At 56.3% G+C, this 14,359-nt stretch overlaps 1 protein-coding gene across 1 annotated transcript in view; it reads left to right on the plus strand.

The window, feature by feature from the left end:
* ARRDC1 (arrestin domain containing 1) overlaps positions 1–14,359 on the plus strand; it is a 38,257-nt gene that overhangs the window by 9,980 nt on the left and 13,918 nt on the right. Inside the window, exon 2 of the mRNA XM_050319808.1 lies at positions 7,942–8,052. Within this exon, the coding sequence (XP_050175765.1) occupies positions 7,942–8,052 (111 nt within the window). The remainder of the gene's footprint in view (positions 1–7,941; positions 8,053–14,359) is intronic.

Here is a 14,359-nt window from a genome sequence, read left to right on the forward strand (position 1 = left end):
TCTCTCGGGGTGTACGTTGACCCCTGAGATAGGGGAGGAGCTGGAAAATGTAGGTTTGCTTGTTGCTCTCAGTGTGGTGGAAGAAAGTGCTGGAAGAGGTGGGGGAGGAGAGACCTGTCTGGGAAAGGGCTCAGACAAGATTTGTTCTCCTGATTTTCTGCAGGCACACACCTGCCCAGCCTCCCTTTGGAGACTTCTGCATTCCTAGAGTAAGGACATCCTCTGTGTGTCCATACCTGTCCCCCCTCTCGTGCTGGGCTGGACTCGGGCTAAAATAACTCCTGCATGGCCAAAATAAAGGCTGTGGGTCGCTTTGCCCGCGTGGCAGAGCTGGGGTTGCTGCAGGTGGAGTTTTTCCAGGCTGTGTTGAGGAGCTGGTCTGGCCTTCCTGCAGCGTGGGGCTGTGCTGGGTGGGGCTGTGCTTCCTGCAGGCTCTGTGGGACACCCAGGTGGATCCTCCTGCCTCAGCCTGCCAGTGGGCACGTACAGCTCTGCTGCCACAGAGCCAGGGAGAACTGGCACTGCTGGCCCTTAGGATGGGTTTGCTGAGCTTGGGCTTGCAGGGCTCTGCTGACCTAGAAATCATCTCACTGAAGGGTCAGAGCCAGGAAGGGAGGGACCGTCCCTTTGGCTGCCGTGAGGGGTTTGGCTGGTCCAGCCTCTTGCAGGATGCAGAGAGCACGTGCCAGCCTGGGGAAGGAATGACTGAGTGGCAGAGCTTGCTCCTCAGGGTTAAATGATGCTAAAGCCAGGCAGAGGGGGCTGCAGGGGTGTCCTGAGCCCCAGCTGGGCTTGTGTGTGGCAGAAGCATTGCCGTGGGCAGCAGCACAGGGGCAGAGATGGGTCAAACTGGAGCAAGGACTCCGTATTTCCCTGGGAGCCTGTCTGCAGCCTTGGAGCAGGGAGCTGTGTTGGGTGTGAGTTGTGTGATGGGCTGGCAGGCTGTGGGAGGTGGGATGTCCCTCCTGGTTACAGGGAGCAGCAGCCAAGTCCTCCATGTGCTGGGGGCTGCTGGTGGTGTGGGAGATGCTGCTCCATGAGTGTCAGCTCCAGACAAGTCACCTCCTGGGGCCTGGCTACAGGCTTGGATTTGAGCTGAGATGGAAAGCACAGACTACTCTTCTAGACAACTCCTCTCCTTCCACATTAGAGGCCAAATCCCTTTCCTGCCCCTGTGCTGGGCTCTTGGGAAGGAAGAAGATAAAAACCTCCCCAGACAATCCTTAAGCTTGTGCCAAACCCGCCACTGCCTCCAGCATGGGGTGTAAGCTCTGCTCTTGCCTCACTGACTTGTGAAATGCTCAAGACTATTTGTGTCTCAAGAACTGACAGGATGGACCCAGAAGGATGGGGACATCTGAGAATTAATTAGGAGCTGTTGTTTTAATTAGTAGTGTCTTAATACATTCACGCACGAGGGAGTTGTGTGTCTTGTGAGCTCCCAGCCTTCCTGCTCGCCAGACAGGAGCCCTTTCTGTCTGACATTGTATGGGTGTGTTTCTATGTAAAGACCATCAGCAGTACAAAATCCTCATCCTGCCCCTTTTTGGGGTTTCAGTTTCCTTGGTGTCCACCTTTCATGGAACTTTTCTAGGAATTACCCACTCGCTGCAAACTGAGAGTAACTTGCTCTGTCTGTGGGTCTTGTTCTCTCCCAGGCTTTCCATTTTCCCAGCACCGTCTGGTCCTGCTTTGCTGGCAGGTTGGGTAACCCCAAACCCCTTATCTTCATACAGATCCAGGGCAGGACCTCTACAGGGCCAGAAGTACTCAGGGGGTACCCAAACTTGTGATGTTTGCTGAACCCAGAGGGGTCACTCCGAGGTGGAACTGTGGTGCTGTGTTGAGGTGACTTCCTGCTGCCACTGCAACAGCCCATCCTTCTGTCAAGGACAGGTCCCTGCTGCTATGGGTTTGGGAAGGGGTTGGGGCTCAGGAGGATCCATCACTCCCTTCTCCCAGGGCTGTTTCTGGCCCTTGGGATGGAAAATGGCTCATTCCCAGCTCATGGGATGCTCTCAGTCCCTGCAGCTCCGGGCGCTCAGACAGCAGCTTGAGGGAATCTAATTAAAAAGTGATCACTGTCTGCCGTGGCTCTGATGGAGAGGGATGAGGAAAGGGGGCTCTGGCTCCCCGTGCCTGCTTGGATGAAATGAAGACTTCTCTGATGCAGACTTGATGGACTCCCACAGCACTCTCTCCTCCTCTGCTCCCCTGTTATCTGCACTCAGGGGTACACAAGTTGTCCAAAGGGTGTCTCAGTCCCCACATACCCTCTGGTCACAAATGCGTGCCCTGGTCCCTTGTCCTGCAGGAGGTCACTGCAGATGCACAGGGTGGCTCTGCCATCCATCTCATCCCATGTATACAGGACCGGGCCACTCCTTCCCTGCACCAGGGGTGGCTGGAGCCTCTGGGTCCAGCAGGAAGGGCTGAGGCCATGTGGAGATTTGGGGAGGCTTTGGCTGAAAGCACCCCAGGGTTGTTCCTAAGTGCTGTTACAGAGCTCTGTCACCAGCTCTTCCTCTGTCCTTGCAGAGGAAAGGGAACGATGGGACCTTCAATCTGTTTGTCCTGTGTAAACTGCTGCCAAATGCAACAGCCACCGCTCCCAGCTGTGCCAGGTTGTGCCAGGGGAGGCTCAGGTTAGCTCTCAGGGAAAGGTTCTTCCCCCAGAGGGTGGCTGGCACTGAACAGGCTCCCCAGGGCAGTGGGCACAGCCCCAAGGCTGCCAGAGCTCCAGGAGGGTTTGGACAATGCTCTGAGGGACAGGGTGGGATTGTTGGGGTGTCTGTGCAGGGACAGGAGTTTTCTTGTGGGTCCTTTCCAGCTCAGGGTATTCTGTGATTCTCTGAACTGGCTTTGCTGCCTCTTCTGCTCACCCCAGAAAACCCAAACCAACCAAGATATCGGCATCACCTTCTCCTCCAGCTCTGCCCATCCCTGTTGTGGCAGGTGTGTGACACAGGTGGGACTTGAAGCCAGAGGATCTGGGTCTGGGGCTGAGTGCAGGGTGGCCAGTGAGTCTCTGCTTGCTCAGGACATGACTGGATTTTGGAAATAGGGATGTGCCCATACAACCTGCCCCTGGCAGGGGAGGGGACACGTGTCCTGTGCTTTCCCCTTGCCTGAGATGAAACAACAGCTCCCCCAAAAAGGCCACCTCACTGGGTCACGAGAAAAAGTAACTTGAAGTCTCCTGCTGCTCTCCTTAAATCACCTTGGAAGAAGGCAGACGTGCCCAGCTCCTGGCATCTCTATTTTTACTCAGTGCAGAGATGGATATGGCTGAGCTGTCTCCTTTTATTTCCAGCCTTTGGCGCGTGCTGCAGCGTGTTGGCTGGATGTGGAGCTGCCCGCTTCCCTGCATCCCCGAGGGACTGCGGGGGAGAAGGGCTCTTGTCTTCTGCATGGCTTCATCATTCATTTCTTCCCTGCTCGCTGCTCTTTGCCTCCCCCTTCCACTTCCCTCACGCTGTTTGGACTTTGTTTTTTAACTCTGTTTGTTCAAATCACCCTGGGTAAACAGGGAGCAGGAGCGTGGTGACTGGGGCCACTGGTAGCGCTGGATTCCAGAGGCATTTTTAGTGGCTTCCCACTAACTGGAATGGACCTATTCTGATGCAGAAACTTTTCTCACTTGTTCTGTTTGCAGCTTTGCACAGAGATTTCCTTGGAAAGGCTCAGATTGTACGTTTTTCTTCCTGACAGTCAGGCTGACAATCTCTGTGCCTCAGGTGGCTGCTTTTGCAACAGCTCTGATGGTGCCTGTCCTGCCAGTGCCATTTTTTGGGTTGCAACTGCCCCCAGAGCCACCCAAGTTGTACCTGTCACATCCCCCTGTCACTCCTTCTGCAGCCTGTGGATGAGAGCCAGGCAAGTCCTCAGTATCTCCCTCTGCCATGGGATGCTCATGGAGAGGCTGATTTCATGGTTTCTTGCTCCAAAACCTGGTTAGGAATGACATAAATGGTTTGACCTGTTGAACTGGGCGCCTCTGAAACCTCACAGATAACGTGGGGGAATGAGACTCTGTGGCTGCCAGGCTTTCTTGGGCTGTGGGAATGAAACTGGGGGGCTGTCTGGCTGTCCTGGACCTGCTGCCCCCAGCACTGTGGGGGGAGTGGGTGAACCTGGGGATCTGCTGGCTCCTCCAGGAGCCTGAGGGATGAGCTGGGACAAGTGATTCCTTTGTTCAGCCACAGCCCCACTGTCAGCCAGGGGGCAAGGCCTGTGCTCAGAGCTGTTGGCCACCCCATTTCTCACTCACTGAGGTGGGGGGAGCTCATGTTTCTGGAGCAGGTTGGAGAAGATGCTCCCTAACAAATCTCTGCCCCCTGAACTGCTCCAAGGCTTGTCCTGCACCTGTTGACTGGCTGTGCCTGGTGACAGCAGGCTGAGAGCTTTGGGGAGCGTAGAAGAATGGGGAGAGTTTCATTGCTGTGAAATTCCCCTCAAGCCTTTTAGCTTGGAATGTTGCTTTCTGCCCCTTTTTGTTGCCCTCATGCCCCTGGGATGGCAGTCCCAGGGTGTGTGATGGTCAGGAATGTGGCTGGGGACGAAGGACTGAGGCTCCTGAGAACCCCAGAGCTCTCCATCAAGGGCCTGTCCCTCCTCTGTGGGAAAGGCTGGCTGCAGCCAGCCAGTTTGGGATGTCAGTGGTGAACTGAGAAGCCTTGGAGCTGACAGCTCCTGTGCCAGTGCTGGAGAACCCCTGAGCTGGCTGCAGGGAGACTTCTGGACACGGGCTGACTTCAGCCCTGGTGTTTAACCACGGCAGCAGGGCCCACCTGCCAAGGGCTGGCTCTGAGTGTCAGGCTGCAAACCCACGGTCTTTGGTGGCTGAGTCTGTGTGGGAAGGGAGCTGGGCCATAATATGTGTGTGTGTGTGTGTGCCTGAGCATTCCCACCCACCTGCCTCCCGGGAACAGGAGCACCTCAGCACTGCAGTACAGCAAGGCTGGAATGGGAGCCTGGAATGGGAGCCTGGCATCCCCTTATCTGGGCCTTGCAGCAGATGGTGGGGATCTATAAACTCCTGTGGCTGAGGGAGGGGCTGCTCAGGGGCTGCTGCTCCTCAAGGATGGGAATGTTCCCCAGTTCTTGGTTGGGCTTTTCTCGCTCACATGTTCTGTGTGAGAAAATGTGGGAGTGAAGAGGTTGAGTCTGGGCTCGATTTGACAGGACCCATCTGTGTTATCTGGGCTAACTCAGAGCAGGACAGGCTTGTTGTGAGCCCAGAGGTGTGGTGGTCTGCCCAGGTGGGAGCAAGAAAGGGTGGGTATATAGGATGTCACCCTGCTCGTGGTGGGCACCAGGCCCAGCATCACTGGCTGGGTCAGGGAGGGGCTTGTCCCGCTCTGCTCTGCCCTGGGGAGGCCTCCCCTGCAATACTGGGACAGTTTGGGGCACCACCACATAAGGAAGATCTGAAGCCATTTGAGAGTGTCCAAAGGAGGCAATGAGGATGGGGAAGGGCCTTGATTTGAAGCCGTGTGAGGACACTGAGGGCACTTGGTGTGTTCAGTTGGAGCAGAGGAGACTGAGGGGAGAGCTTCTTGCAGTTCCAACTGCCTGGGCAGGGGCAGAGGAGGGGCAGGACTGAGCTCTGCTCTGGGGGGACCAGGGACAGCCCCCAGGGAATGGCTGGAGCTGTGTCAGGGCAGGCTCAGGGTGGATCTCAGGGAAAGGTTCTTCCCCCAGAGGGTGGTTGGCACTGAACAGGCTCCCCAGGGCAGTGGGCACAGCCCCAAGGCTGCCAGAGCTCCAGGAGGGTTTGAATGATCCTCTGGGGCACAGGGTGTGACCCTTGGGAATGATCCTGTGCAGGGCTGAGGGTTGGACTGGATGATCTTTGTGGGTCCCGTCTAACTCAGCACATTCTGTGACTCCTGATGCTGAGACTCCTCTGTGGTTTTGGCTTTGCCATCCTGCAAAAGAGAGAATTGGATGTCCCCTGGAGGTGTGCCAGGGGTTGCTGTGCTGGTTCACCTTGGGAGGTCTCAGCCCAGGGGTGCTGTGGGGTGGCAGCTCCTGTTGCAGGCTGTGCTCTCCTGTTCTTGCCCTGCCTTGGGAATGCCAGCACACATCACGGACACGAACAAGCGAGAGATGTGTCAGCCTTGGTGCTGTATTTATGTTTGGTTAATGAGAGTTGGCATCTGGAGCTGCTTATCCTTTGTCCTTGAGTACAAAACAACACTTGGACTGCAATGGGCTCTTCATCTCACTCGTGATGAGCTGTGGGGGTATGGCAGGAGGCGTGATGGGGGAGGCTCTTCTTCCTTGTGGGATTAGAGAGTTTAAGCCCTGAGGAGCTCATTCCACTTGACTGCACATAGCAAAGCACCTGCCCTTGCCAGGACTGGGGTAAGAACTCTGCATTCCCCCTGCAGAGAGGGCTGGATTTGGGGTTCTTTCCACACTGTCCTGCATCAGCATGGAAGACAAGGTCACACTGGCCAGGCAGGTGCTCTGGAGAGCTGGTTGAGGTGGTTGCAGGTGGCATCACTTGATGTTTGGGTTGGTGGGTGGAGGTGGTGGTATTGGCAGGGCTGAGAATGCTTGTGGAGGGGACAGGGAGAGCTCTTAATCCAAGGCAAACTGGCCACCTGCTTCCCAGGGAGATGCTTCCTGTGGCTGTGGCTTGAATATGGGGAGCAGATGGGTGAAATGGGCACCGAGTCTGTCTGGTGGTTCCTGCCACCTTCCTGCCAGCAGATCCATGCACCTAGCAAATGGGATGAGGGTGTTTTGTGGGCCCATTAAATGTCTCGCAAAACCTGGAGGGATTTGGGATGGGAGACAGCCCCAAGGACTCTGTTTGTGGCACTGTAGATCTGCCTGTGGTCTACCCCTCTCTGTGTGGGGGTAGCACTGCAGATCTCCTGCTGTGCAGCACGGCCAGTCTGTCACGTTTGTCTGTCTCTGTGGTCCAGTGTCGACACCAGAGCTTAATTTCAACGTGCTGAGTGTTGGCCAAGACTAACTGCAAATGTCTGTGGGGAGCTCCTCAGAGAGCCACATGGCTCCTCTGAGCCGGGCTGAGCTCAGGGGTGACTTTCTCCAGGCAAGGCAGGAACAGAGCTCAAATTACTGTCCTTGCTTTGGGAGGGTTGGGTGGCATCTCTGATGCCTCCAGACTGTGCTGTGTGGCTTTGCTGAGCCCTGTGTCCCTGGGAGGGGTGTCTGGCTGCTGGGAAGCAACATTTTGGAGGTCCTGATGCAGGACAAGTGTTAACGGGCAAAGTGCTTTCACTGCAGTCCTTTGAAGCTGAGACTGACCCTGGGACATGGGACAGGCTGCCAGGGGTGCAGATGTCCTCTGAGGTTGGCAGGGCTGTGAACTCAAGCAGCAAAGAACCCACTGCACTGGGGGGGTTCAGCTTTCTGATGCTGCTTTAGGCAGGGCTGCACACCTTGTTTAGCTGGTTAATGGGCTTGTGCAGAACATGTCTCTGCTCCCAGGGGCAGTGGGACATCAGGCTCCTTGTGGGGTGGGAGGCAGTGTATAGGAGAGCAGCAAGGTCAAGGAACAGCCTCTGCCACCGAGGTCTCTCTGGTCAGCCAGAGTGCCAAGGCTGTTCCATGAATTGGGAGGGGATAGTGCTGCTTTTGGGGGAAAACTAGTGAGAGGTTCACCTCTCAGGGAGCTGGAATCACTGCTGGTAGGGGCTTCCACAGTGCAAGGAAGCCAGCTCGAGGACTTCAAAGGTGATCATATCTGGGAATAGCACTGGGGTAGTTCAGCAGTGCTGGGAGTAGGGGGAAAACATGATTTTGAAATGAAAGCTGACCTGATTCCACTGCTCCATTTTCTCACCCTGTGTGTGTTTTCACGAGGCTCTGCTCCTGCACAGGGCCATGTGCAGTACCTGCTGCAGGTCTGGACCCGAGGTTTTGCTTTCTCCCAGTGCTTACCTGTGTGCTGTCTCTCCACAGCCATCAAGGTGAGCTGCATTGGGTCCTGTGGGGTGTCCAACAAGATCAACGACACAGCCTGGACTGTGGAGGAGCAGTACTTCAACAGCACCCTGTCCCTGGCAGACAAAGGTACGGTCCACAGAGCCCTGGGGGAGATCTGTGCTTCTGAGATGGTTTACAGAGATGCATCACCCAGACCTCAGCATCCTCTCCACGTGAGATACCCCTTCACAGGCTGCCTTGGCCTGTGCACAGGGGATGGGAGCCAATATTGGAGACTACAAGAGCTTAGTAGGAGCTGTGCAGAGAAGCATCCTCAATAGCTGCAGAACTTGGCAGGCACCCTGCACACTCTGCTGGCATCCTCTGGCCCTGATCTGCCCGAAGCAGAGCTGTCAGCAGCGACTGCTCCGCTGTCCCAAGGCCCTGTGGGTTCCCTCTGCCCCACTTCCTGCATGTGTTGACAGTGGTGGTCACAAAACGCTGCTCAAAGCTGGTCAGAGGAAGCCAGGAGGAGTCTGAAAGGGCTTTGGAGGTGTCACTTGTGCTCCAAGAGAAGCACTGGGAGCACGGCAGGATCAGCCTGGGACGGTTACCCCTGCACCACCCACGAGTGAGATGCCCAGAGCTGGTGACAGGGTTGCATTATCTGTGGGGTAAAGTGACACCAGCAGCCTCTGGGGGGATCTGGGCCCGAATGAATGCTGTCTTTCTGCTGTTAAATAGGTCAGCCTTACCACAAATAATTCATGCTGTGCCCTGGCTCCTGTTGAAATCAAGCAGTGCCAGTATTCACCTGCTGAAGGCAGTGGCTGTAACAGCAATGTGGCAAAAGCCCGGGCTAGGAGGAGCTCAGCCCCCTGATACTGTTTTATCTGATAACAGGAAATGGGTTAAAAGTGAAGTGGCAGTTTCTGCTGGCTCAGCAATTTTGCAAGCAGAGCTTTTAGCACGGAGGGAAGAGTGACATCCCCACAGCAACTGGAGAGAGAGCTGCTTGCTCCAGGTCCCTGGGCAGGGAGACAGCTGGCTGGCTCACCTCTTGGCTCACGGCCCGGTGGGGGCTGCAGGGGGAGGTAAACTGTCTGGGAGGGCAGTGGGAAACATTCCTGCCTGACTGTGGATTTAGGGCTGAGCACAGAGCCCGGCCATGAATGTCAGGGTGACAAAATCCCTTTGTGAGGTGCTGCAGACTACTGAGTTTAGATGAGGTGGGGGCTGGAGGCTGCAAATGAGTGTGGACTCTTGGAGAGGTTTAAACCTGCAGCTGAAACATGCACCTTTTGCTTCTGGTATTTAGTGATTCAGGGGAGAGCTGTGATCTTGTGGTTGGTTCCGTCCTGGTAAAGCTGAGCAGTGGCACAAGCCAGGCTGGAGTGGGAAGGTGCTATTCACTGGGTCTGCAGCCTCTGGGAGATTTTGATAGGTGCTTTGGCAGCCAGTTCTTGTGAGGCTGCCCTTGGGAGCCATCCCCTTGACAACTTGGACCAGTGTGGACTGGGAAGGATGGGAGGAAAATGCATTGCTGACTATGCATTTTTATGACTCTGAAGTGTCAATTTGGAGGGCCTGAATTCCAAAGACAGCTAAAATTGGGTGTTCCCAGTTCTTAAACTGTTCATGGAAAACCCTGGTCTTTTGGCTCTTGATTTTTCTGGGACCCAGACTCTTGTGTGCTGCCCAGTGCAGTGCTGCTGTCTGTCACCTGCTGGTGTCACAGACTGCCAGCCTTGAGTGGGTGGCAGGGCTGGGCTGCTGACAGTGCTTGACTTGTCTGAGGTGCAGTGAACTGAAAGGAAAACCTGTCCCTGCTCAGGAGCTGAGGTGTGTTATGGTGTCACTGCTGTCCTGCCCTGCAGAGCTGCAGTGTGGTTATGGGCAAAGCCTGGCCCTGGTAGCAGCAGTGGGTCTGGAACAGCCTGCTGGGTACTCACAGTCGCTGACCTCTGCCCTTCCCAGTGGACACAACTGCTGGAGCTCTCAGCTGCTGATTCCCAGCTCCAGGGAAGCAGACAGGGAGAGGGCAGGCTGTCCCCGTGTGTGGGAATGCAGCCAAGGGCAGTGCTCATGGAGATTTGCCCTTCATGCTCAGGAACTGTCCTGGACAGGCAGTGTTTGTGCCGTGTCTGTCTCCAGGCTGGGCCTCTGTGAGGACTGGATGGGATGAGGATGGGAGGGGGTGGTGATGGATGGCACTGCCTTTGGCCCCGAGTCCACCGGCAGTGATGACTTTGAAGCTGCCCCTGGCAATTGCTGCGCTGGCTCCCTTGGATGTGGGAACAAAAGCCCTGGGGGCTGGCACAGCTCCAGCCCACGGCACAGGGACACAGCTAACTGTGCTGTCACAGCCCTCACCCTGACAGTGACGCGTGGCTGGGCTGGCACAGCAGAGGGGAGCTGGGCTGCTGCTCCGTGTCCCTGTCTCTGTGTGTGCCTGTCTGTCTGTCTGTGGCCTCCTGGCAGTGGGGCATTGGCAGGGGCTTGCTGGGGGAGCCTCAGTGCTGACTCAGCCACGGCGTTTTTAGGCTTTCCAGGAATAGCTCCCAGCTGTCCTGGCCTTTCCTGAAGAGAGCACGAAGGAGCTTCAGGCAGGCAGGATGCCCCTCATGGGTGTTCCCTGGGGGCTCCTTGCAGGGCTGACCCCTGGCTGGGAGGGGAAACTGAGGCAGGCTGGACTCCTGGCTCTTGGAGTGGTGAGATCGCTGGTGGGTGATGGCAGGGGCCAGGGTGTGGGTGAGTTAAGGGAGTTGGAAGCGTTTCCAAGGAGACTCCTAAAGGGGCTGGCCCACACTGCCAGCACACGATTTTTCCCCGGCCAGGATCAACAGCCACCAGTGACAGAGCACCGCGAGCAAAGGTCACTGCAGCATCGGGTATGGCCCTGCCGTGTGTGTAAAAACCACACAGAACCCCCCAGGGTGAATCCACAGCTGCTCCTCCAGGTGAGGGCTGGCTGTGCCCACCCCTCCTGCCCCCTGCCGTGGAAAGCAAACAGCAGGAGGGAGGGCAGGACCGCGGGAGGCCCGTCCTGCCCTGCTGCCCCAGCGATCTGCACAGGGGGTGTCCCCACCCAGCAGCACAAATGGAAAGGAACGGAGGAAGGGGAGGAATTTGCTTCTGCCTCAGAGGACTCTTCTGTTCCTGCCTTTCCCCCACTATCTCTTCTTTTTGAAGCAGTGCATTAAGAAACCAAAAAGGCAGGGGGAGCAGCGTGTCTGTGCTGGGGGGAGCTGGCAGCCAGGCTGTGCCCTGGGGCAGAGGGGGATGCCAGGCTGTCCACTGGCACCATCCCCAGATCTCTCGCAGAGGGTTCATCCGGCCTGGTAGCGTTGGCTCGGCTTGAGGAAGGATCCCAGAGGTCCCCAAGGCCACACAGCCGACGGGGCTCTGTCTTGGCTGTCCCTGGTGAGTGGCTGGTGCTCCAGCAGTGCCACCGCAGCGCTGGGGAGGTGGTGCAGGGACAGGCTCAGCCTGAAAAACAACCCGCCCCCTGCTCTGCCTTCCCACATCCTGAGCAATGGGCTCGAAAAACAGAGATCGGTGCTCTTTGAGGACACGTGGGGGAAGGGGAGAACAGGTTTGCAAAACTATTGAGGCTTTTCGATTGCTCTTCAAGTCTCTAAGAGACTCCACACTTCTCCCACACACCGTTACATTGCAGTAAGTGAGGGGGCAGCTTGTCCTAAGCGGTGGCAGCCGTTGCTTGTCTTACACAGCGGTTTGGGGTTGTTTTAGGGCTGTACATCGCATGAGAAGGGAGGCAGGCCCTGAAATAACCCAGATGCCCACTTTGCAATGTAAGGCACTTATTTAAGGCGCTTTCCCACCTCGCCCCTGCCTTGGAGCAGCACCCAGGGTGTGGAGGACTGGGCTGTGCCTCTGGAGCATCGGCAGGGGTGGTGCCCAGTGTTTTGCTGCAGAGGACCCTGCTCCCCTCGGTGCCGACCCAGTGTTTGTCCCCACTGGAGCAGCACACCCTCCCTGCTCCGGGAAAGCCTCTGGAGCTGAGCAGGAGCTGGAGGCAGCAGGCACCCGTGAGGAGCTGTGGATTGTGCTGCAGCCTTGGCAGTCACACACAGGCCAACGGTTTAATGAACTCGGGCTCTTTACATAAAAGCTGCTGGGAAGTGCAAAGCGTGCCAGCTGCTCCAGAGCCTCTCGCTGCTCTGTTTGCTGAGAGCTCAGTGCAGTGCCACAGAGGTCACTCAGCCCACAGGGGCTGCTCAGGGAGGCTCCTTGTTTGCCTCCTTTGAGGGGAGGCTGAGGTGGGGATTTGCTTTTCCTACTTGGGCTTTGACTGCTCCCTGATGCTATTTTTTTTTTTTTTTTTTGAGAGGGGTCTCTTTACAAAGAAATGCAAGCAGAGTGGGGGCTGTTGGGTTTCTGTAGGTGTCAGCAGCACAGGAGATCAAGTGGCAGTGAGTGCAGAATAGCACTGCTTGTACCCACCACTCTCAAACACAGAGATGCTTCTCTTGATCCAATATAATGGAGTGATTCAGCTCCGTGGAGCCTCCTGCTCCTCTCCCCCCTTTGCAGCTCTGTCCTTAGAGGAGCAGGTTCATTGTGTCCCCTGTACCCACACGAGGCTGTTTCTTCCCTGTATCTCCAGCTGCACACACAGCCCTTACCCTGTACATGCAAAGGTAGACTTTTGGGGTTTGTTCATTGCCTTTAAAATCCTCCTTGTACCTGAGTTGAACCCATGCAGGGAGCTGGCTGTAATTTCCAGCTGACCTTTCTTCTGGCAGCTTGTTAGTTAGCTCGGAGCTCTGCAGGGATTTCCTGGCAGCTCCACACGCTTCCTCTGCTGGCACATTTCTTGCACAAAGAGCTAAAAAGGGGCAGCTGTGCATCACCTCTTCCCTGGGGTGGTTCTCTGCCGGCCTGGCACAACACCTTCATGGCCAGCAGTTGGCACAGGGTGACTGTCCTGGCTTCCAGCTGAATTTAAAAAGCTTGGTGACCTGACTAGGCAGGATTGTGAGTCCCGTGTCTCTTGTTCTGTGCTCAGGAATTGCTGTGTGAGCAGCAGGTCAGCAGGTGATGCTCTTGGAGAGCCCCTGCCCAGGTGAGAGCAGGAGGGTAGGGTGCCCGTGGGCAGCACTGAGCCATTAAGGGTGTGCTGGTTCCAGCTCCTGTCCATGCTCTGCTGCCAGGCTCAGGAGCAGGTTCAGCACAGGAGAACCACACAGGAGGATCTGCACTTGCCTTGGGTCACTGCTTCCTCAGCACTTCCCAATTTCTTGCCTCAGTAGATCAGTTAATCCTCTGGGTTTTTTTGCAGCATTGCCATACTGCCAGATCCTGCTAATTCATGGAGAATATCGCTGGAAACTGCTGACACAGAGGTTTATGGGCAGCAGGGCCCTCGCCTCCGTGCTGGGCTCTGTGGTGCAGTGCCTGTATTGCAGGCAGGTTCATCATTACCCGTGTTGGAGTGCTGGGGGTTGTTCCTGCGGTGTCTGTGTGTGTGCAAAGCTGCTGGGAGTGAGTTGGTGCCATGAATGGGAAGGTGGAGCCTGCTGGGGCCGTGCTCCCTCCCTGCCTTCCAGAGCAGGAGAGCTCTTGTTCGAGCTGAGTGCTGAGGCTTTCCTGGCAGCTTTGTCTGTGCTGGCCCCTCTGGCTGTTGGCTGCTCCCTGTGTGGCACCTGTGGCTGCATTTCCCTCCTTTGTTGCAGCTTGTAATCCTGTGCATGAGCTTCGCTCACCAGGGGCTGAGCTGAGCCCTCACGCTAAAGCTGTGGTGGCTCAGCATCACCTCAAGTGCCCTGGCACAGGCAAAATTAACGCTGCCCCTCTGACAGCTCTGCTACAGCCTCCTGTGAGCTGAAGAGCGCTGACCTCTTGCTTGATACATCAGTATCCAGATGTATGATGTGTCTGATATTCATTTCTCTGGGCTGCAAAGGTGGATGAGGGAGGGCAGGGGTGAGCAGGGTGCTTGGCTGGGGAGTCATTGTCCCACAGCACAGTGCAGAGGTAGGGCTGCCCATTCCTCCAGCCCAAAGTGGAAAACCCAAACCTGCTGCTTTCCTGCTCTCTGCCTGGAGGGTACCCGAGCTGTACCTCTGCAACGCTGATATCACTGTATCTCAGCACCTTTGGAGGAGCTCACCTCCTCCAGGGAAGAGGGAGGGCTGACTGTGGGCAGCAGGAAGATTGTATTGCTCTGAGCCGTGGCACGGGCACCAGCAGGCACCGGGTACCTTTCCCTGTCACTTGATTTGGCCAACACAATTAATGCATCACTCGCTAAGTAGCCAGAGAGAAATTGCCATATGGCCTGGCCTGCTGTTCCTCTGCTAGAAGAAACCAAAAAATCTGTGTACTCCAAAGGAGCAGCCTGTTCCTGCTCCACCAGCCGTGTGTGCAGCAGGAGGGAGCAGAGCCACAGCCGTCTGCTTGGCAGGTACCAGTGGGGAGAGATGGGGAT

Source organism: Myiozetetes cayanensis, unplaced genomic scaffold (genome assembly GCF_022539395.1).
Source record: "Myiozetetes cayanensis isolate MyiCay16 unplaced genomic scaffold, myiCay2020 scf23, whole genome shotgun sequence".
Taxonomy (NCBI): domain Eukaryota; kingdom Metazoa; phylum Chordata; class Aves; order Passeriformes; family Tyrannidae; genus Myiozetetes; species Myiozetetes cayanensis.